General features: G+C 42.2%; 1 protein-coding gene across 7 annotated transcripts in view; it reads left to right on the forward strand.

Annotated features, from left to right (window-relative positions):
• Positions 1-18583, forward strand: part of TBC1D1 (TBC1 domain family member 1) — a 227292-nt gene continuing 208709 nt past the window's right edge. For 3 of the 7 annotated variants that reach the window (XM_067735709.1, XM_067735712.1, XM_067735711.1), the window contains exons 1-2: positions 13-262; positions 14466-14973. In XM_067735709.1, coding sequence (XP_067591810.1) covers positions 14557-14973 — 417 coding nt within the window. In that variant the 5' untranslated portion in view covers positions 13-262; positions 14466-14556. Of the gene's footprint in view, positions 263-9478; positions 9645-14465; positions 14974-18583 lie in introns of those variants that run through there. The other 4 variants (XR_010942955.1, XM_067735716.1, XM_067735715.1 and 1 more) reach the window with 4 other exon arrangements.

Below are 18583 nucleotides of genomic sequence, written 5' to 3' on the forward strand. Positions count from 1 at the left end.
GCGCAGACACCTCCTCCTCCTCCGCCGCCGCCACTGCCGCCGCCGCACCCGCGCCTCGGTGCCTGTTGCTACCGCCGCCGCGGGACCCGCCGTGTCCTCAGCCGGCAGGAGAAGAGGCGGGAGTCTTCCCGGCGCCCCGCGGCGGGAAGAGAGCAGCCCGCCGGGCGCGATGCGCGCCCCGCCCGCCCAGGCCGTCCCCGGGCTGCCTCTAGCACTTGTGCGCCGCGGCCGGGCCGCGAGCTCTGAACGCGCCGCCGTACAGGTAGGCGCTTCCTGGGGCCTCACCCACGCCAGCCCGCCACCTCCTCGCGGGGCATCCCTGCCGACCCCAACCCAAACAGGCCCCTGCGCGCCCGGGCCCGCGGAAAAGCTGGAATCGAGTGCTCCAGGGACGTTCCTGCTGTCCTTGCCGCGCGTGGGTCTCTCGGGGGGAGGAAGTTCATTGCCACCTCGTTGTCCCCTACTTGGACTACAGCGAAACCCGTTCTTCGAGTTAAGAAGGACCCTGGAGCTCCTGCAGGCACCCTCCCTCTGCCCCGCCCTTCACTCCCGCTCGCAGTTCTCGCATCTCCCCCCTCCCCGCTCCCGCCAGATACCACTAGGGCTAGTGCGTTTGTTTGTAAGGCGACCAGACAGAGGAAGGGCGGTCAGAGTGACCCCAGGCCACCCTGTAAAAGTTCAGGGTACTTTGCAGTAGCAACTTTGGCAGCTCCACCAGTGCGCTCAACTTTACTTTCTTTCTATGGGCACATCCTGTACCAGTCATTTTGAAATCCTGCTTAATTGTTTCTAGCAGCTTCCGGATCGGTCTGTGATTATGAGAACCCCTCAAACTTCGCCACACGTTGTTGTTGTGGGTGTGAGTGTGTGTGTGTGTGTGTGTTTAAAAGAGATATCATTAACTTTGAAATCCACCTAGAGGCGGCTTTTCGTGTGGCGATTTCATTTAAATAGATTGTTCTCTGGAAGTTACTTAAAAAGGAAAAAAAAATCGAAACTGATATGATTGTTCCTCCCACCAAACAGTTTAGTTTTCAGAGTGCCCTACATTAATTCATGGGTATTCACTTCATAGATCGCTCGTTCTTCCTTTTAGATAATTGGGTGATTTCAATTATTAATATAATCAGACTTTGAAAGAGCATTTTAAAATGACCTGGTTTAAATGGGTCACATCCACGAAACTCAGCTATCTCTACAAGTCCAAACTTCTAAACTTTTTGCTCTGTCCTTAAACGGAACTGCAGAGGCCTTGATAAAAACCCCTTCTTTGGGAAAGCAGAAATTCATTCTCTTCCCCAGACTTGAGATGAGATTGGTGGGAGCTGAAGCACGGCCACCTCCGGGTTTTGTTGTGTTTTGGGAGCCTGCTGAGGGTGGGAGGGGTCGGGATGAGGAATGAACGGAGAGCTGTTCCAAGAGGCTGCGAATCCACCTTGCAGAACGACTCTTCATGTTTCTGAACACTTGATGTTCTGTCACTATCTTGGTCAGGGATCCCTGAAACAGCTGGGTTCCGCACCGTTTCCTAGAGTTGAGATGGCTTCTCTTGCTTGGGGAGGAGGTCTGCCTCCTGCTCGTCCCCTTCCTGAGAACCTTGAAGAATGTCTTAAGGAATAAGGACGTTGCATGAAAAAGTTTGCATAAAATAGGATTGACTGGGAATTCTCCGGGTCCAGTGGTTAGGTCTCTGCCCTTGCACTGCAGGGGGCCTTGGTTTGACCCCTGGTGGGGGAACTAAGATCCTGCAAGCTGCCTGGTGTGGCCAATAAATAAATAAAAATAGAATAATTAGTAAAAATTAAATAAATAAATAAAACAGGACTGACTGCTTTTGTAAACAAGTGTTTTACAGCTCTTTGAAGTGGAAAGCTATGGCAGTCTTGAATCTGCCAGTTTCTTTTCTTTTCCCACCAAGGTATAGGGAAAAAAGGCCATAAAAAGTGCTTGCTCTCCAGAATTCTCTATTAAGTACCCATTGACAAAACATGAGCTACTGGATAGTGAGCACAGCTGTGAATTAAAGGGCGCTGTGGAAATGTTTAGGGGAAATTTTCTGAAGTGAACACAGTGGAGTATCCTGAGATTATCAGCTGAGTGCAAGGAGATATAAAAGGACTAAGTGTGGCTCAAAGTAGTAACTGAAATAATCAAGCGATATTTAAGATAAATGCCTTCATGTGGATTTGTCCAGCCACTGGCAAGCCAGTACAATGGGGGAAATGTTCATTGGTGTAGGTGTAAATTATTAGCATCAAAGTAAAGTTTTGTAAATGGAACTCTCCACTTAGTCTACCTTTATCTTTCCCACTGAGAGCTCTGGAGATTTCTCCTTTCGCTATGGTAACATTTCTGGTTGGGTGTTAACCTTTTATCCCATGTGACATTGCTTGTCATAGTACCAGGTGGTTTGAGGAAGAAAAGGGCAACTCTGAAGAAATAATTCAGCTTGCCCCTCTTCCCTTATTACCAGCTGTTGACGGTATCTGTGTCCCACTTCCCTAGGAGGCCACCTTCACCTGGGTGAAGTGGAGGGACCTGTGTTCGAATCCTGGTTCTGCCACTTGCTGCTAGTATGACCTTGGGCAAGTGACCTCATTTTTCTGTGCCAGCAACTTCCTTCTGGTCTCTCATCTTTGAACTGGAGCTGATAATGATCATTATAGTCCATAATAGTCCTTATTTAGATATGATCAGTAATGGTCCTTATTGGCCAGGGTTGTTGTGAGAGCTAAACTTGTTAACAGACTCACAGTTAGTGGTATTATGTGTTAACAGTTAATATTATTACTTTTAGGAGAATAACTTAAAGCAGCCATGCAGCAGGGAGGGTTAGACATAACCCCTAGAGGCCAACTGGCACCCCCCCAACCCCTTTATCCTGTGTAATACAGTAGAAAATACAAGAAGTGACAGTGGCATTCTAAAGGACTAGGCTTGAATTAGCTCTGATTTATATGGGAAGAGAATCACTCAAAACTGCATTACTTTATGTGTCAAATTAGAGAGGCAAAGCCTAGTACTGGAGCATCCTTGATGATGTGAACGTTAGGAACACTGACTCCAGGAGCTCTGCGTGATACTGAAGTAGCCGACGGCTCCAAAGATCTTTGGGACTTGTGGTCGATGCCTGGGTGAGCAGCACACTGCTCTGATTGGGTGGGATTCTGTGCAGGAAATGGACAAACAGCTGAGCCAAGCCAGTGATCCCACTGCATGAGATTATTCAGGTGGCAGAATAATCCTGTTCAGCCTCATGCCTACTCTATCTAGGGTAAAGAACAGAAAAATTAAGTCATTGATTCTCAAGGGGAAATGAGTGGCCACTCGGGGTTCCCTGTCTATCCTGCAGGTCCCTGACAGCTAATCAGTACTGACTGGCTCCTAACCTGGCCTGGAGCTAGAAGCTTCCAACAGCCCTCCTTCATCCATCTATCTCGCCCCCCTGCCCTCCCACCAGCATTCCGAGGAGGTGAGAGGGGAGGCTGGAGCAGGGGCTGTGGTATGGTTAGCTACTGGGAAGTCCCCATCCTACTCTCTGTGGCTTGCTGGGAGGGAGTGGAGGGGGGCCTGGGAAGAGAGGGGATTCCCAATGGCGTCCAGCTAACTCCCACCATCACTTCTTTCGCTTCCTCCCACCCTTTCTTCACGTACTCTCCCACGTTTATATTCTTGAAGGGAAGATGAGAGCAGCTTTCTATCCCCACACCGTGCCGGGGACATGTGGTATTATACATTATGAAAATGAGATTCACCAGATTTTAGAGACAGAAGAAAACTTGAGGATGGTCTTGTTCCATTCTTTTATAAGAATAAACTTGAGATTTGGAGAAGTAACTTGTTTTCTCAACTTCACACTTGAAAGTGTTTTCGTAAGAAAACTGAGGTTCTTTGCAGCACGTGGATGGTAGTCAGGGGCTTGGATTGTCCTAATTCTGTCACCAAACTTGGACAAGCCATTTGGCTTCTCCAGTTTCCTCATTTCCCTCACATATGAGGGAAATTTCTGAGAGGCTTGAAAGGACCTTTCTAGCTTTAAAATGTTGTGATTCTAGATGCGTGCTTCCAGGGAGACTTAGCATAGCAGGACTCACTAACAAGGTTATTGGAACTGTTCTAATAAAAGAGTATCTTTGTGTTTTGAGTTCTACCATGTTTGTGGGCTCTGGTGGGTAGGAGTTGTGTAGAACACAGATGGTCTCTGTAAGGGATAGGGCTTGTCCACAGATGACTCTACTATTGAGAACACGACTAGATGCTCACCAGAATAACAGATCAGGGTATTTCTTTTTTCTTTTTCTTGAGGACATTACTTTTTAATGCATAGAATAATAACAGGTAGATCATGATGATTTCATAATGATAATTTTGAATTAAGAAAAGGACAATTTATTTTATTTCTTCTGTGTAAAACATGTTACTTACATTTACCAGGTTCTAGTTAAGAATTTAAACAATGAAATGTATATATATGTAATTTATTTTTAAAATTCTGTTAAAATATAGTTAAAAAATCACACAGAGGAATTCCCTGGTGGCGCAGTGGTTGAGAGTCCACCTGCCGATGCAGGGGACACGGGTTCGTGCCCCGGTCAGGGAAGATCCCACATGCAGCGGAGCGGCTGGGCCCGTGAGCCATGGCTGCTGGGCCTGCGCGTCCGGAGCCTGTGAACCGCAACGGGAGAGGCCACAACAGTGAGAGGCCCGCGTACAGAAAAAAAAAAAAAAAATCACACACAGAGATAAATCTTATTTATTTGAAAACCTTTTTTTATATGAATTATTTACCCATTTGTGCTGGGTACCTAAGTTTTCTACCCCCCAAATTACAGAGAATTAGCGAAGAAGTAACTTTTTAAGAAGTGTGGCACTATCAGCTCTTCCTTCCCCTGAAGTCCCTAAATAATAAAATTTACTGTATTTTATAAGATTTCAGCTTTATTTTATTCAAGACCCCTATGGTAGTGTTTGGGAAATAATCGTTTGGGTGAAATAGGACAAGCAGTTAGATTCTGTTCCTCTTCTTATGTTTTCCTTGTAGTCCCTCTTACCTGTCCATGGCACTGCCCTAGCCACGCAAATCTAGTAGAAATCAGTGAAGGCTGTCTCAGATCAGAGTATTTCTTACTGAGGTCTGAGACACAAGATGCTTCCTGGAATAAGTGGCGCTACCTGGGGCCTAAAGGATGGTCACAGATTGCGTGAAAATGACGTGGATTGAGATGGCTTAAAAAATAACCTGATGGTTTGTTAGGATTATTCAAATGGTTCTTCTGTTTCATGGAACTTTTGTTTTTCTTTCTGTAAATTTAATTTTATTTATTTTCTTTTTTAAAAATTTTATTATTATTATTTTTGGCTGCATTGGGTCTTCATTGCTTTGCGTGGACTTTCTCTAGTTGCTGTAAGCAACTACTCTTGGTTGCGGTGCGCGGGGTTCTCACTGTGGTGGCTCCTCTTGTTGCAGAGCACGGGCTCTAGGTGCATGGGCTTCAGTAGTTGTGGCACGCAGGCTCAGGGGTTGTGGCTCGTGGGCTCTAGAGCGCAGGCTCAGGAGTTGTGGAGCACGGGCTTAGTTGCTCGGCGGCATGTGGGATCTTCCCGGACAAGGACTCGAACCCGTGTCCCCTGCATTGGCCGACAGATTCTCAACCACTGCGCCACCAGGGAAGCCCTGGTGAAGAATCCATGTTCATGGATTCTTCCAATCCATGAACATGGTATATCTCTACATCTGTTTGTATCATCTTTAATTTCTTTAATCAGTGTGTTATAGTTTTCTGCATACAGGTCTTTTGTCTCTCTAGGTAGGTTTATTCCTAGGTATTTTATTCTTTTTGTTGCGATGGTAAATGGGAGTGTTTCCTTAATTTCTCTTTCAGATTTTTCATTATTAGTATATAGGAATGCAAGAGATTTCTGTACATTAATTTTTTATCCTGCAACTTTACCAAATTCATTGATTAGCTCTTGTAGTTTTCTGGTGGCATCTTTAGGATTCTCTAGGTATAGTATCACACCATCTGGAAACAGGGACAGTTTTACTTCTTCTTTTCCAGTTTGTATTCCTTTTATTTCTTTGTCTTCTATGATTGCCATGGCTAAGACTTCCAAAACTATGTTGAATAATAGCGGTGAGAGTGGACAGCCTTGTCGTGTTCCTGGTCTTAGTGGAAATGCTTTCAGTTCTTCACCATTGAGAATGATGTTTGCTGTGGGTTGTTTGTATATGGCCTTTATTGTGTTGAGGTCAGTTCCCTCTATGCCCACTTTCTGGAGAGTTTTTATCATAAATGGGTGTTGAATTTTGTCAAAAGCTTTTTCTGCATCTATTGATATGATCATGGTTTTTATTCTTCAATTTGCTAATACGGTGTATCACATTGATTGATTTGTGTATATTGAAGAATCCTTGCATCCCGGGGATAAATCCTGCTTGATCATGGTGTATGATCCTTTTAATGTGTTGTTGGATTCTGTTTGCTAGTATTTTGTTGAGAATTTTTGCATGTATATTCATCAGTGATATTGGTGTGTAATTTTCTTTATTTGTGATATCTTTTTCTGGTTTTGGGATCAGGGTGATGGTGGCCTCATAGAATGAGTTTTGGAGTGTTCCTTCCTCTGCAATTTTTTGAAAGAGTTTGAGAAGGATGGGTGTTAGCTCTTCTCTAAATATTTGATAGAATTCACCTGTGAAACCATCTGGTCCTGGACTTTTGTTTGTTGGAAGATTTTTAATCAGAGTTTCAATTTCATTACTTCTGATTGGTCTGTTCATATTTTCCATTTCTTCCTGGTTCAGTCTTGGAAGTTTATACCTTTCTAAGAATTTGTCCATTTCTTCCAGGTTGTCCATTTTTTTGGCATAGAGCTGCTTATAGTAGTCTCTTAGGATGCTTTGTATTTCTGCAGTGTCTGTTGTAATTTCTCCTTTTTCATTTCTAATTTTATTGATAAATAAAATTAATTTAAAATTTTATTAAAAATAAAATCTTAATTAAAATTTTATTAAAATTAAAATTTTAATAAATAAAAATTATTTATTATAAAATAAAATTTTATTGGTTAATAAATGAATTTTATTGATTTGAATAAATCCCTCTTTTTCTTGATGAGTCTGGCTAATGGTTTATCAATTTTATCTTCTCAAAGAACCAGCTTTTAGTTTTATTGATCTTTGCTATTGTTTTCTTTGTTTCTGTTTCATTTATTTCTGCTCTGATCTTTATGATTTCTTTCCTTCTGCAAACTTTGGGATTTGTTTGTTATTCTTTCTGTAGTTCCTTTAGGTGTAAGGTTAGATTGTTTATTTGAGATTTTTCTTGTTTCTTGAGGTAGGCTTGTATAGCTATAAACTTCCCTCTTAGAACTGCTTTTGCCACATCCCATAGGTTTTTGATTGTCATGTTTTTGTTGTCATTTGTCTCTAGGTAGTTTTTGATTTCCTCTTTGATTTCTTCAGTGATCTCTTGGTTATTTAGTAACGTATTGTTTAGCGTCCATGTGTTTTGTGCTTTTTACGGTTTTCTCCCTGTAATTGATTTCTAATCTCATAGCGTTGTTGTTAGAAAAGATGCTTGATATGATTTCAATTTTCTTAAATTTACTAAGGCTTGATTTGTGACCCACGATGTGATCTATCCTAGATAATGTTCTGTGCGCACTTGAGAAGAAAGTGTAATCTGCTGTTTTTGGATGGAATGTCCTCTAAATATCAATTAAATCTATCTGGTCTATTGTGTCATTTAAAGCTTGTGTTTTCTTATTAACTTTCTGTCTGAATGATCTGTCCATTGGTGTACGTGAGGTGTTAATGTCCCCCACTATTATTGTGTTACTGTCGATTTCCTCTTTTATAGCTGTTAGCAGTTGCCTTATGTATTGAGGTGCTCCTATGTTGGATGCATATATATTTATAATTGTTATATCTTCTTCTTGGATTGATCCCTTGATCATTATGTAGTGTCCTTCTTTGTCTCTTGTGACAGTCTTTATTTTAATGTCTATTTTATCTGCTATGAGCATTGCTATTCCAGCTTTCTTTTGATTTCCGTTTGCATGGAATATCTTTTTCCATCCCCTCACTTTCAGTATGTATGTGTCCCTAGGTCTGAAGTGGGTCTCTTATAGACAGCATATGTATGGGTCTTCTTTTTGTATTCATTTAGCAAGCCTGTATCTTTTGGTTGGAGGATTTAATCCATTCATGTTTAAGGTAATTATCGATATGTATGTTCCTATTACCATTTTCTTAATTGTTGTGGGTTTGTTTTTGTAGGTCCTTTTCTTCTATGTGTTTCCCACTCAGAGAAATTCCTTTAGCATTTGTTGTAGAGCTGGTTTGGTGGTGCTGAATTCTCTTAGCTTTTCCTTGTCTGTAAAGCTTTTGATTTCTCTGTCAAATCTGAATGAGATCCTTGCTGGGTTGAGTAATCTTGGTTGTAGATTCTTCCCTTTCATCCCTTTAAATATGTCATGCCACTCCCTTCTGGCTTGTAGAGTTTCTGCTGAGAAATCAGCTGTTAACCTTATGGGAGTTCCCTTGTATGTTATCTGTCGTTTTTCCCTTGTTGCTTTCAATAATTTTTCTTTGTCTTTAATTTTTGCCAATTTGATTACTGTTTGTCTCGGTGTGTTTCTCCTTGGGTTTATCCTGCCTTGGACTCTCTGTGCTTCCTGGACTTTGGTGGCTATTTCCTTTCCCATGTTAGGGAAGTTTTCGACTGTAATCTCTTCAGGTATTTTCTCTGGTCCTTTCTCTCTCTCTTCTCCTTCTGGGACCCCTATGATGCGAATGTTGTTGAGTTTTGTGTTGTCCCAGAGGTCTCTTAGGCTGTCTTCATTTCTTTTCATTCTTTTTTCTTTATTCTGTTCCACGTCAGTGGTTTCACCAATCTGTCTTCCAGGTCACTTATCTGTTCCTCTGCCTCAGTTATTCTGCTATGGATTCCTTCTGGTGTGTTTTTCATTTCAGTTATTGTATTGTTCATCTCTGTTTGTTTGTTCTTTAATTCTTGTAGCTGTTTTTTCTTTAATTATTTTAGGTCTTCGTTAAACATTTCTTTCATCTTTGCCTCCATTCTTTTTCCGAGGTGCTGGGTCATCTTCACTATCATTATTCTGAATTCTTTTTCTGGAAGGTTGCCTATCTCCACTTCATTTAGTTGTTTTTCTGGGGTTTTATCTTGTTCCTTCATCTGGTACATAGCCCTCTGCCTTTTCATCTTGTCTATCTTTCTGTGAATGTGGTTTTTGTTCCACAGGCTGCAGGATCGTAGTTCTTCTTGCTTCTGCTGTCTGCTCTCTGGTGGATGAGGCTATCTAAGAGGCTTGTGCAAGTTTCCTGATGGGAGGGACTGGTGGTGGGTAGAACTGGGTGTTGCTCTGGTGGGCAGAGCTCAGTAAAACGTTAATCCACTTGTCTGCTAATGGCTGGGGCTGAGTGTCCTCCCTGTTGGTTGTTTGGCCTGAGGCGACCCAACACTGGAGCCTACCCAGGCTCTTTGGTGAGGCTAATGACAGACTCTGGGAGGGCTCACGCCAAGAAGTACTTCCCAGAACTTCTGCTGCGAGTGTCCTTGTCCTCACGGTGAGAAACAGCCACCCCCCACGTCTGCAGGAGACCCCACCGATACCAGCAGGTAGGTCTTGTTCAGTCTCCTATGGGCTCACCACTCCTTCCCCTGGGTCCCAATGCACATACTACTTTGTGTGTGCCCTCCATTTCCCCCAGTCCTGTCGAAGTCCTGCAATCAAATCCTGCTAGCCTTCAAAGTCTGATCCTCTACGAATTCCTTCTCCCGTTTCCGGACCCCCAGGTTGGGAAGCCTGACATGGGGCTCAGAACCTTCACTCCAGTGGGTGGACTTCTGTGGTATAAGTGTTCTCCAGTTTGTGAGTCACCCATCCAGCAGTTATGGGATTTGATTTTATTGTGGTTGTGCCCCTCCTGCCATCTCATTGTGGCTTCTCTTTTGTCTTTTGATGTGGGGTATCTTTTTTGGTGAGTTCCAGTGTCTTCCTGTCGATGATTGTTCAGCAGTTAGTTGTGATTCCGGTGCTCTCACAAGAGGGAGTGAAAGCACGTCCTTCTACTCTGCCGTCTTGCTATCTAATCCTCATGGAACTTTTTATTGAACAGTAAATAATTACCTAGTCTAAGTTACCATGAATCTTATGTCAGCAGAATCTGAATTGTTTATAAATAATTATGACTATGTCTGAAGTAGAACTTACTATTTGATAGTTTATTAACTGTGTTAATGTCCAATCTATTTTTTACAAAGAAACTATGATGTGCTCCAGCCGGTTGAAAAGTGAAAACTCAAGACATCCAAATAGTTTTGTCAGTGAAATGGCAGAACTAATTTGATGACTGCTTATTTACCAAATGATTCAAACAATTAAATTGTGTAATTTTTTTTGCATTATGCATATATTCCCTTACAAGAAAACAAAGTAATTCTGCTACGCTTGTTGCCATGATATTAATAACTGCCTCATCTACACTAATTGATAGCCCTTGGGTCTATCCTTTGTAATAATTCTAGTACTGCTTTAAACATGTCTTGGGATTACCAGCTGTCAACAGTTAGGACTTAAAACAGATTCAGTTATAGGAGTGGAAGCTGAGCCAGACATTTAATGCCACTTTCACGTGTAGGTGAGAGAAAAAAAAGGAGAGAGAGATCATTATTTATGGGGTTATATGAACTTCAAGTCTGTTTTCATCATCAAGAGAAACTGTACTTTAAAGGAAAAGAGACAGGGAATACACTTTCATGAAATACTTTAGCACTCTAAATAAAATATGGGTTTATTTCTGAACTTTTGAACATTTAAAGTTAAAAAATTAGCCCTTAACTATGTTCAAATTATATTATAAGAATTAATTCTTAGGATATATGCATATATATCACACACAAAAACATAGAGTAAAAAGAATAGACTTCAGTTCTAGTTCAGAAAATGTTTAGAATTTGAATACTGGTTTTAGAGACCCCAAACCTTATGAGTTTAAGAAGCTTACAGACTTGTTGAGGGAAACCTATTCAAACTTTTAAAAGTAAATATGATGATAGGTACAGAGTGCAGCAGGACATGGTGATGGATGCCCTAAATCACCTTGGAAGGAAGAGGTGATAGTTGCTTGAACTAGGGCTTGTATATGAGTTGGGATTAGGTTAGAGGACAAGAGTGGGAGTCATTGGGAGAGTCTTCTTGGGTCTCTCATGACTCTATTTTGTGAGCAGAGGCACTGACTACTTTGTTCTGGACTACCTTTTCAATTTTTTTTTTTTTTTTTTTCCAACAGCAGCAGCCATGGAAGATAGAAATAGTCTCTCTCTCTGGAGGACACTCCAGAATTGAAGGACAGACATACTTACTCCCCACTGTAAAATATTCAGTCCCCCGAAACTCAGGTGCCTTTCCTGTAACCCACTGTGGATACAGGTGTCACCTTGCCTGTGGGGACTGAGGGTCAGGGAACCAGCAGAAATGCTGCCTCTGTGGCTACTGCTATTGCTCTGAGTAATAAATGGTCCCTTGTCTCTGACCTGGCGGTCTCATGTCTTCTACCAGGAGGCTAACTTGTGGCAGCCTAACTTGGTGGCAGCCTGACTTGTTAGCTTGCAAGTAGGGTAAATTCTCAGGCCCTCTACAGTTGGTGACAGGCATTGTGTTCCTCGGAGAGAGAACAGTATGCACTGCAGCACAGAGGTGTGAGAAATCGTATCTCATATGGGGAACTGTGCCTATTTACCTATCTTCAGTGCCAAAAAGTGCATGAAGGAGGGCATTTTAGGGGAGAATATGCAGTTGCAGATATGGACAGGACCAGATTCTGAAGAGATCCTAAATGCCTTGTAGAGGAATTTGGACTTTACGGGGGCTGTGATTAAGGAATTTTAGCAGAGGAGTGGCGTGATCCATTTTATGGGTTAGTTGAATTACTCTAGGAAATATGTGAAGGCTGGATTGAAGATGGGGGTACCTTTTCTCCAGCTGAGAAAAGATAAGATATATTTAGATGTGAAGTCAGTTTAGAAGTAGTGATACGGTGAAGAAGGGATCTGAATGACTATCTTAGTCTGTTCAGGCTGCTGTCACAGAACATCACAGACTGGGTAGTTTCCAACAACAGAAACTTATTTCTCACGTTCTGGAGGATGGGAAGGTCAAGGTCAAGGTGCTGGTGGATTCAGTATCTGGTGATGACTGGCTTCCTGGTTCGTAGACTGCTGTCTTTTCCCTGTGTCCTCACATGGTAGAAGGGGAAAGAGAGTTCTCTGGGTCTCTTATAAGGGCACTAATCCTATTCATATGGGTTCACCTCCCAAAGGCTCCACCTCCAAACACTATCACAATGGGGGTTAGGATTTCAACCTATGAATGGAGGGAGGATGGACACAAACATTCAGTCTACAGCTGTGACTCCTTGGCTTTTGACTGGGCCAATAAAATAAATTGTGATGCTGTTGCAGACCTGTAGCTTGTGGGAAGGAAGAGAAGTTCTGGAAAGGAGGGAGGTGAGACTGAATTAGTTTTAAAACAGCTAAATTGAGGCTGAGGTGCTATCTGGGTAGGATATCCAGATAGAAATACTTAATAGACTATCCTGATCTGGAACTCAGGAAGGAGACAAACATATGGGAATCATCAGGGTCTATGTGGTAGATGCATTCTTGTGCAGCATTCAGGAGGACAGGTTGAGAATCAGGTGCAAACTCAAATCACCTGTGATAAGCGACTCATGCTCTCTGGACCTCAGTTTCCTAAGTGGTAAAAATGGCAATAATAGTAGTCTCTAACTGAGACCAAGGTGAGAGATGAAGGTTGTTATGAAAGTGAAATGAGAACACTTGCAAAGTGCCTGGTACCTAATGAAAGTAAGCTGTTATCAGTGGCAGCAGGAGTGTTAGAATGTGGTCACTGACATCAAGAGATTAGGTGAAATTGTCCAAAGGATGCAGGTGGAATGAGGGGGGTAGGATGGAGTCAAGCAGGGGCGAAAAGCCATTAAGGAGCTGAAAAGAAGCAACCAGAGAGGTAAGAGGAGAACCAGGAGAGTTTCAAGCAGGATGGAGTGGTCAACATTGAGAAATTCGTCAGAAGGGACAAGGCAGCTAAGGACTAAAAGTCCCCCTTTGAAGTTCACAACCAGAGGATGTGGGCGACCCCAATGGGAGCAATTGCGGGGGCTCTTCATTACTTCTGGCTGCAATCTAGATTGTGGATGGGCAGGAGGGAGTGGAGACAGCAAGTGTAGACTTTACCTTGGAGACAGTTGTATAGGGAAAGAGGAGTTGAGGCCGGGGGAGGTTTGAGGTCAAGGGAAAATATCTTGTTTTTTGGATGGGAGAGAGACTTCATTCACTCTCTTAAAATATCTATTGAGCCTATTCTGAGTCAGGCTCTGTGGGTGAATAAGATGCAGTCTCCGTCTTCATAGAATTTCTTCTTAGTGTGTGTATATATGATCAGGGAATACATGAGAGAATGAAGGTCCAGGGAGCAAATGAGTAACGAATAGAGCTTGAGATCCTGTAGACAACTCAGCTTTGGACAAAAGGGTTTTGTCATCCAATGGAGCAGGAGGGTGTTAAGATACGTCAAATGTGGTTTTTGAAAATCACCCATAGAGAAGGAAAAATTTCCCACTGAGTGAGTTTGGGTCGTAGTACAGGAAACACCCTCTATTGATGAGGAGATGCAAGGTGTTGGGGTGCTTGTAGTACGTGAACGAAACAAAATATTTATGATGGTGTTCAGAACATGATAGTTGCCAAGTACACGTTACTGGAATTTGAATTGGTGATTCAGAACCTCTGGGCTACATCAGGGAGAGCCTTTTATTTTTTTGGCCGCGGCTGTGTGGCGTGCGGGATCTTAGTTCCCCGACCAGGGGTGGAACCCGTGCCCTCTGCGTTGGGAGTTCAGAGTCTTAACCACTGGACCGCAAGGGAAGTCAGGAAGAGCGTTTTAAAGCTTCAGTGGTATCATAAGTGATAAGGTCAGTTGTTGAAAACTGGACTGGTTCAATAGACGGTGATGATAGAGAGCTGATATATTTTTCTTGTAAGATTACTTTCTTGGGGAAAGCCACCAGTACTGAATTTGATCATCTTAAAAAATTCCTTGAAAGTATGTTAAATAATGCAGCAGGGTTTAAAGCCGTCCAAGCAGCATTATATTGTTTTCTATGGTGCTGGCCTTTGTTGGCTCTGTGAGGCTTATGTTTAACCGGAGTCTTCCCGGTGGGATCTTTGTAACCCGTAGTGAGCGTGACAGTTACGGCATTTTCAGGTTTCATATGTAATACGATTTCAAGAAAGCTCTTTCTAGGCAGAGCAGCGTATGTGAACTAATATCTATTTCTTCCTCTATTTGGGCTTCAGCCTCTTAAGCTCTGAAATGCTGCGACTTCATTAAATTCTAATGCCTCTGTTTTTCTCCTGCAGGATTCTGCATCAGAAGCATGTAAAATAGATTGTTTGGTCTAAACTAGAAAACAGTGGCAATGTTTTGCTGAGTTTCCAGACGTTTCCCAACATGGAACCAATAACCTTCACAGCAAGGAAACATCCGTTTCCTAGCGAGGTCTCCGTGGAATTTAGCCTCCAGCTGGTGGGCTTCTTACCCGTGCATTCTCTGACCACCATGCCCATGCTGCCTTGGGTCGTGGCAGAGGTGCGAAGGCTCAGCGGGCAGTCCTCCACAAAGGAGTCTGGTACCAAGCAAGTCCACCTTTGTGTTTCGCCCTCCGGACTGAGATGTGAGCCTGAGCCAGGAAGAAGCCAACAATGGGATCCACTGATCTGTTCCAGCATCTTCGAGTGTAAGCCTCAGCGAGTTCACAGACTGATTCATAACAGTCACGACCCAAGTTATTTTGCTTGTCTGATTAAAGACGATGCAGCCAGTCAGCAGAGTATCTGCTATGTGTTCAAAGCCGATGGTCAAACAAAAGTAAGTGGAGGTGGGGATCAAAAAGATGAAGGTGTGGCCGGATAGTTTTTGTGGTACAGGATCAGAACATTTATTTTAAGATACTGGAATTAATAAGGAGTTAATGCTTTAGTTATACATAGATTATTTCACTGGATTTTTGGTTCATGGGGATAGTTCTTTATAGTCTTGAAGAACATTTGATAATAGGTATTAAAATGAGAAGTTTATGAGTTCAAAAATTCAACAGAGAAATCTTTCTAAGCGTATACATAAGAGCTGAACTATTAGGATTCAGATCATTTAAGATGTGTGTTCTAAAGCAGTGCTTCGCAAACAGAGATGTGCCTATGAAGGACCTGGGGATCTTGTTAAAATGCAAAATCTGATTCAGTGGGTCTGGGATGGACCTTGAGAGTCTGCATTTCTAACAAGCCTCCAGGTGACGCGGGCGCTGCTCCTTTGAAGGTTGCACTTCAAGTAGCAAAGTTCTAGATCAGCGAGCTCCACATTTTTGATCTTGTTAACAAAAATATATTTATTTATAAGCTGTAGAAGAGTATTATTAGGCAGTTTCCCAAGGTATCATATTCACTTAGGCAGAGACCATTGGTAAAAAATAGTGGATATGAATCTAAGTTTTGATACTTTTAGGTTTTTTGTTTTTTTGGTATTTTTTGGCTAACTTCATGTCTGATCTGACCAGCTTGTTGTTATATGTTATGATACGGGTGAGAAAGATATTATATGAGAAATGGTAAAAAACAATATCGCCAGCTGTACTATTTTCCCATTTATTTGTGCTTGTATTGTTGCTAGCATTTTTTTTGCAGTTCTGTGCAGGACTCATTCAAAGCCACCTGGCCATTTTGTGAGGGTTACTTTAGATACAATTGAAAATATAATCCCGACAGCCACTTTCTCAGTTCGGCCCATGTAAACTGGCTACAGAAAGCAAGCAAGCAGGTGAGGGCCTTGCTGCTAACCCCACAAGCTGAGGAATGCCCATGCTAGGCCTTGAGTGCCTCGCCGGCCTGTGTGGCTGTCTGCCCCACGCACTGGAGCAGACTCTGAGGATGCTAATGCCAATCCTTGTGGTAAATGTCAGTGAATAGAAAGAGAAATGCTAATGTTTTCTCCCTGCACCCCACTGGGGTTTTTTTTGCATACCCTCCATGATGCACGAACCTCATTTGGAAATTAATGTTCTTCGTGACTAAGTGGATTTGTGGAGACTCACTTTTGTTTGTTCTTTCCTTGGTTCTCTCACTCATTCAGATTGTTGCTCCAGGTACTGGGTGGGAGGATGTAGTACAGGCTAGAAGGGAGACAGAAGGGCAGTAGGTAAATACCACGTGGTCTGTGGACAGGGCGTGATGGGAAGATGGAGAATGGGGCTTAACACACTGGAGTGTAAGGAAGGCTTTTTGAAATAATGGCTCATCTGGAGCTAAAAACCACTATTTTATGCACAGAATAGGATATCTTCTTAATAAAAAGCATTCGATTTGTTGATCATGCATCTCAGGTGGGACAGCGTCCCGGTTCAGAGGGACTAACTTCCGGGATTCTAGTCCTATCTGCCACCTGTAAACTAGGTGGCCTCAGGCAACACTGAGCCTGTTTCCTTATCTGTAAAATGGGGATGATTATGGTCTCTATCTCGTAGAGTTGCTGGGAGGACTAAATGAACTAGAATGGAACCTAAAACTAGTAAGCATTTATGGCTATAAAAATTTTTCGCTAAAGAAAGTTTTACCAGAAGCAGATTACATGCTAATTTCACTTCTAGTCTTAAGTAAAAAGAAAAAGAGACCAAGATGAGCGTCTTCAGCTCTCAGGATGAGATCCTGGTCATCCTTGAGCAACATTTTATAAACTAGACACTTAAAAAACTGCATAAGTAAATTTAATGGTTGCTCTTGTTTGGGTAAATTCCAGAATGAAAATTAGAGGACTGAACAGCCCGTACTCCGTGCCAGCTCTATAGAAGTTAGAGTACTCTATAGAAGTTAGAGTAGTATAGAAGTTTCCTTGGGGGGAGTTTTTGCATGGAATAGTTGTTCAACACTTCACACTTTTGACTCTTGCCCAAAATCTTTTATAGCCATCTGAGAACAGGCTTCTAGGCAATTATTCAGCTACCTGACAGGAGGAGAGATTTATAACTAAATTCTGGAACTGGGGCTTCGAGTCGTGCTGAAAGTAAAGAATTGGCCTTACTCTGGGTTCCAAAAAGCCACGGTAGAAATATGGATCTGTTCTTAAGTTATTTTTGGCTTGCTTACAGTTTTTACAAACAAATTGTCAGTACTCAGAGTAATAAATTACTGTCATCCTGCTGGTTTTATAAAAGAGTAGTTTGTAACATAAGCATCTCAGTCAGTGATCCTCCTGTTGTCGGAAACTGAATGGTAAACCAAATTGGCCCCGATTCTAGCTGACATGATATCCTTTATGCTCTTGGGACATCCTGGCACGGTATCTCATAGCAGATTATCTGCTATAGGAGCATGTTAACCTATGTCATCATTTCTCCTATTTGTAGCATTTGCTCAGTGAAATAATTCTGTAGATTATGGCCTCTTCTAAATAAATGAAGTCAGTATCCACCTGTATTTGCCAGAAAAGATATATGCATTTACTGCCAGGGTCATAAGCACAAAACTACTGTGTGAGAGGAAACCCTTTGAGCAGCATATAAATTAACTTATTGAAGAAGGTCTAGGGAGAAGAGACACGAAAAGGAATAGGTTTTTTTTGTTTTGTTTTGGGTTTTTTTTTGCGGCATGCGGACCTCTCACTGCCGTGGCCTCTCCCGCTGCGGAGCACAGGCTCCGGACGTGCAGGCTCAGCGGCCACGGCTCACGGGCCCAGCTGCTCCACGGCATGTGGGATCTTCCCGGACCGGGGCACGAACCCGTGTCCCCTGCATCGGCAGGCGGACTCCCAACCACCGTGCCACCAGGGAAGCCCCCAGGAATAGTTTGATAAGCACAACATGAGACTCTGTTTCCCATTGTATGTTCCATAGAATGTGCTCAAGGTGTTCCACACAGAAAGGCTTCCATGATCAAAATATATTAGGGAAGCATCTCAAACTTTCTGATCTGAAGACCCTTTTCACTCTAAAAAAGTATCGAGTATCCCAAAGAGTTTCATGTGGGTTATATCTATTAATACTTTTATATTAGAAATTAAAACTGAAAAATTATAAAGGTTTTAATTTATTGAAAAACAAAATGAGCCCCATATATGTAAACCTAAACAATATTTTTTTGTGAAAAATAATTGTATTTTCCCAAAAATTTAGTGATAAGAGTGGCATAGTTTTACTTTTTGTTTGTTTGGTTTTTTTGCAAATCTCTTTCACGTCTGGATCAATAGTCAGCTATTCATTCTCAGCTGCTTCTCCACTCATTCTTTTGTGATATGTTGTTTTGGTTGAGCATATGAAGAAAACTTGGCCTCACACAGATTTGTAGTAGGAAAAAGGAGAAATATTTTATAACCTTTTTAGAAAATTGTGGATATTTTTCTTTAATACTATACCAAAACTTGACAAATGGTAGTTTCTTAAAGTTTTGTGGCAATATGACATCTGAGAGCGTATCAAAGCCCTTTTTGCACT

Source organism: Pseudorca crassidens, chromosome 4 (genome assembly GCF_039906515.1).
Source record: "Pseudorca crassidens isolate mPseCra1 chromosome 4, mPseCra1.hap1, whole genome shotgun sequence".
NCBI classification, from domain to species: domain Eukaryota; kingdom Metazoa; phylum Chordata; class Mammalia; order Artiodactyla; family Delphinidae; genus Pseudorca; species Pseudorca crassidens.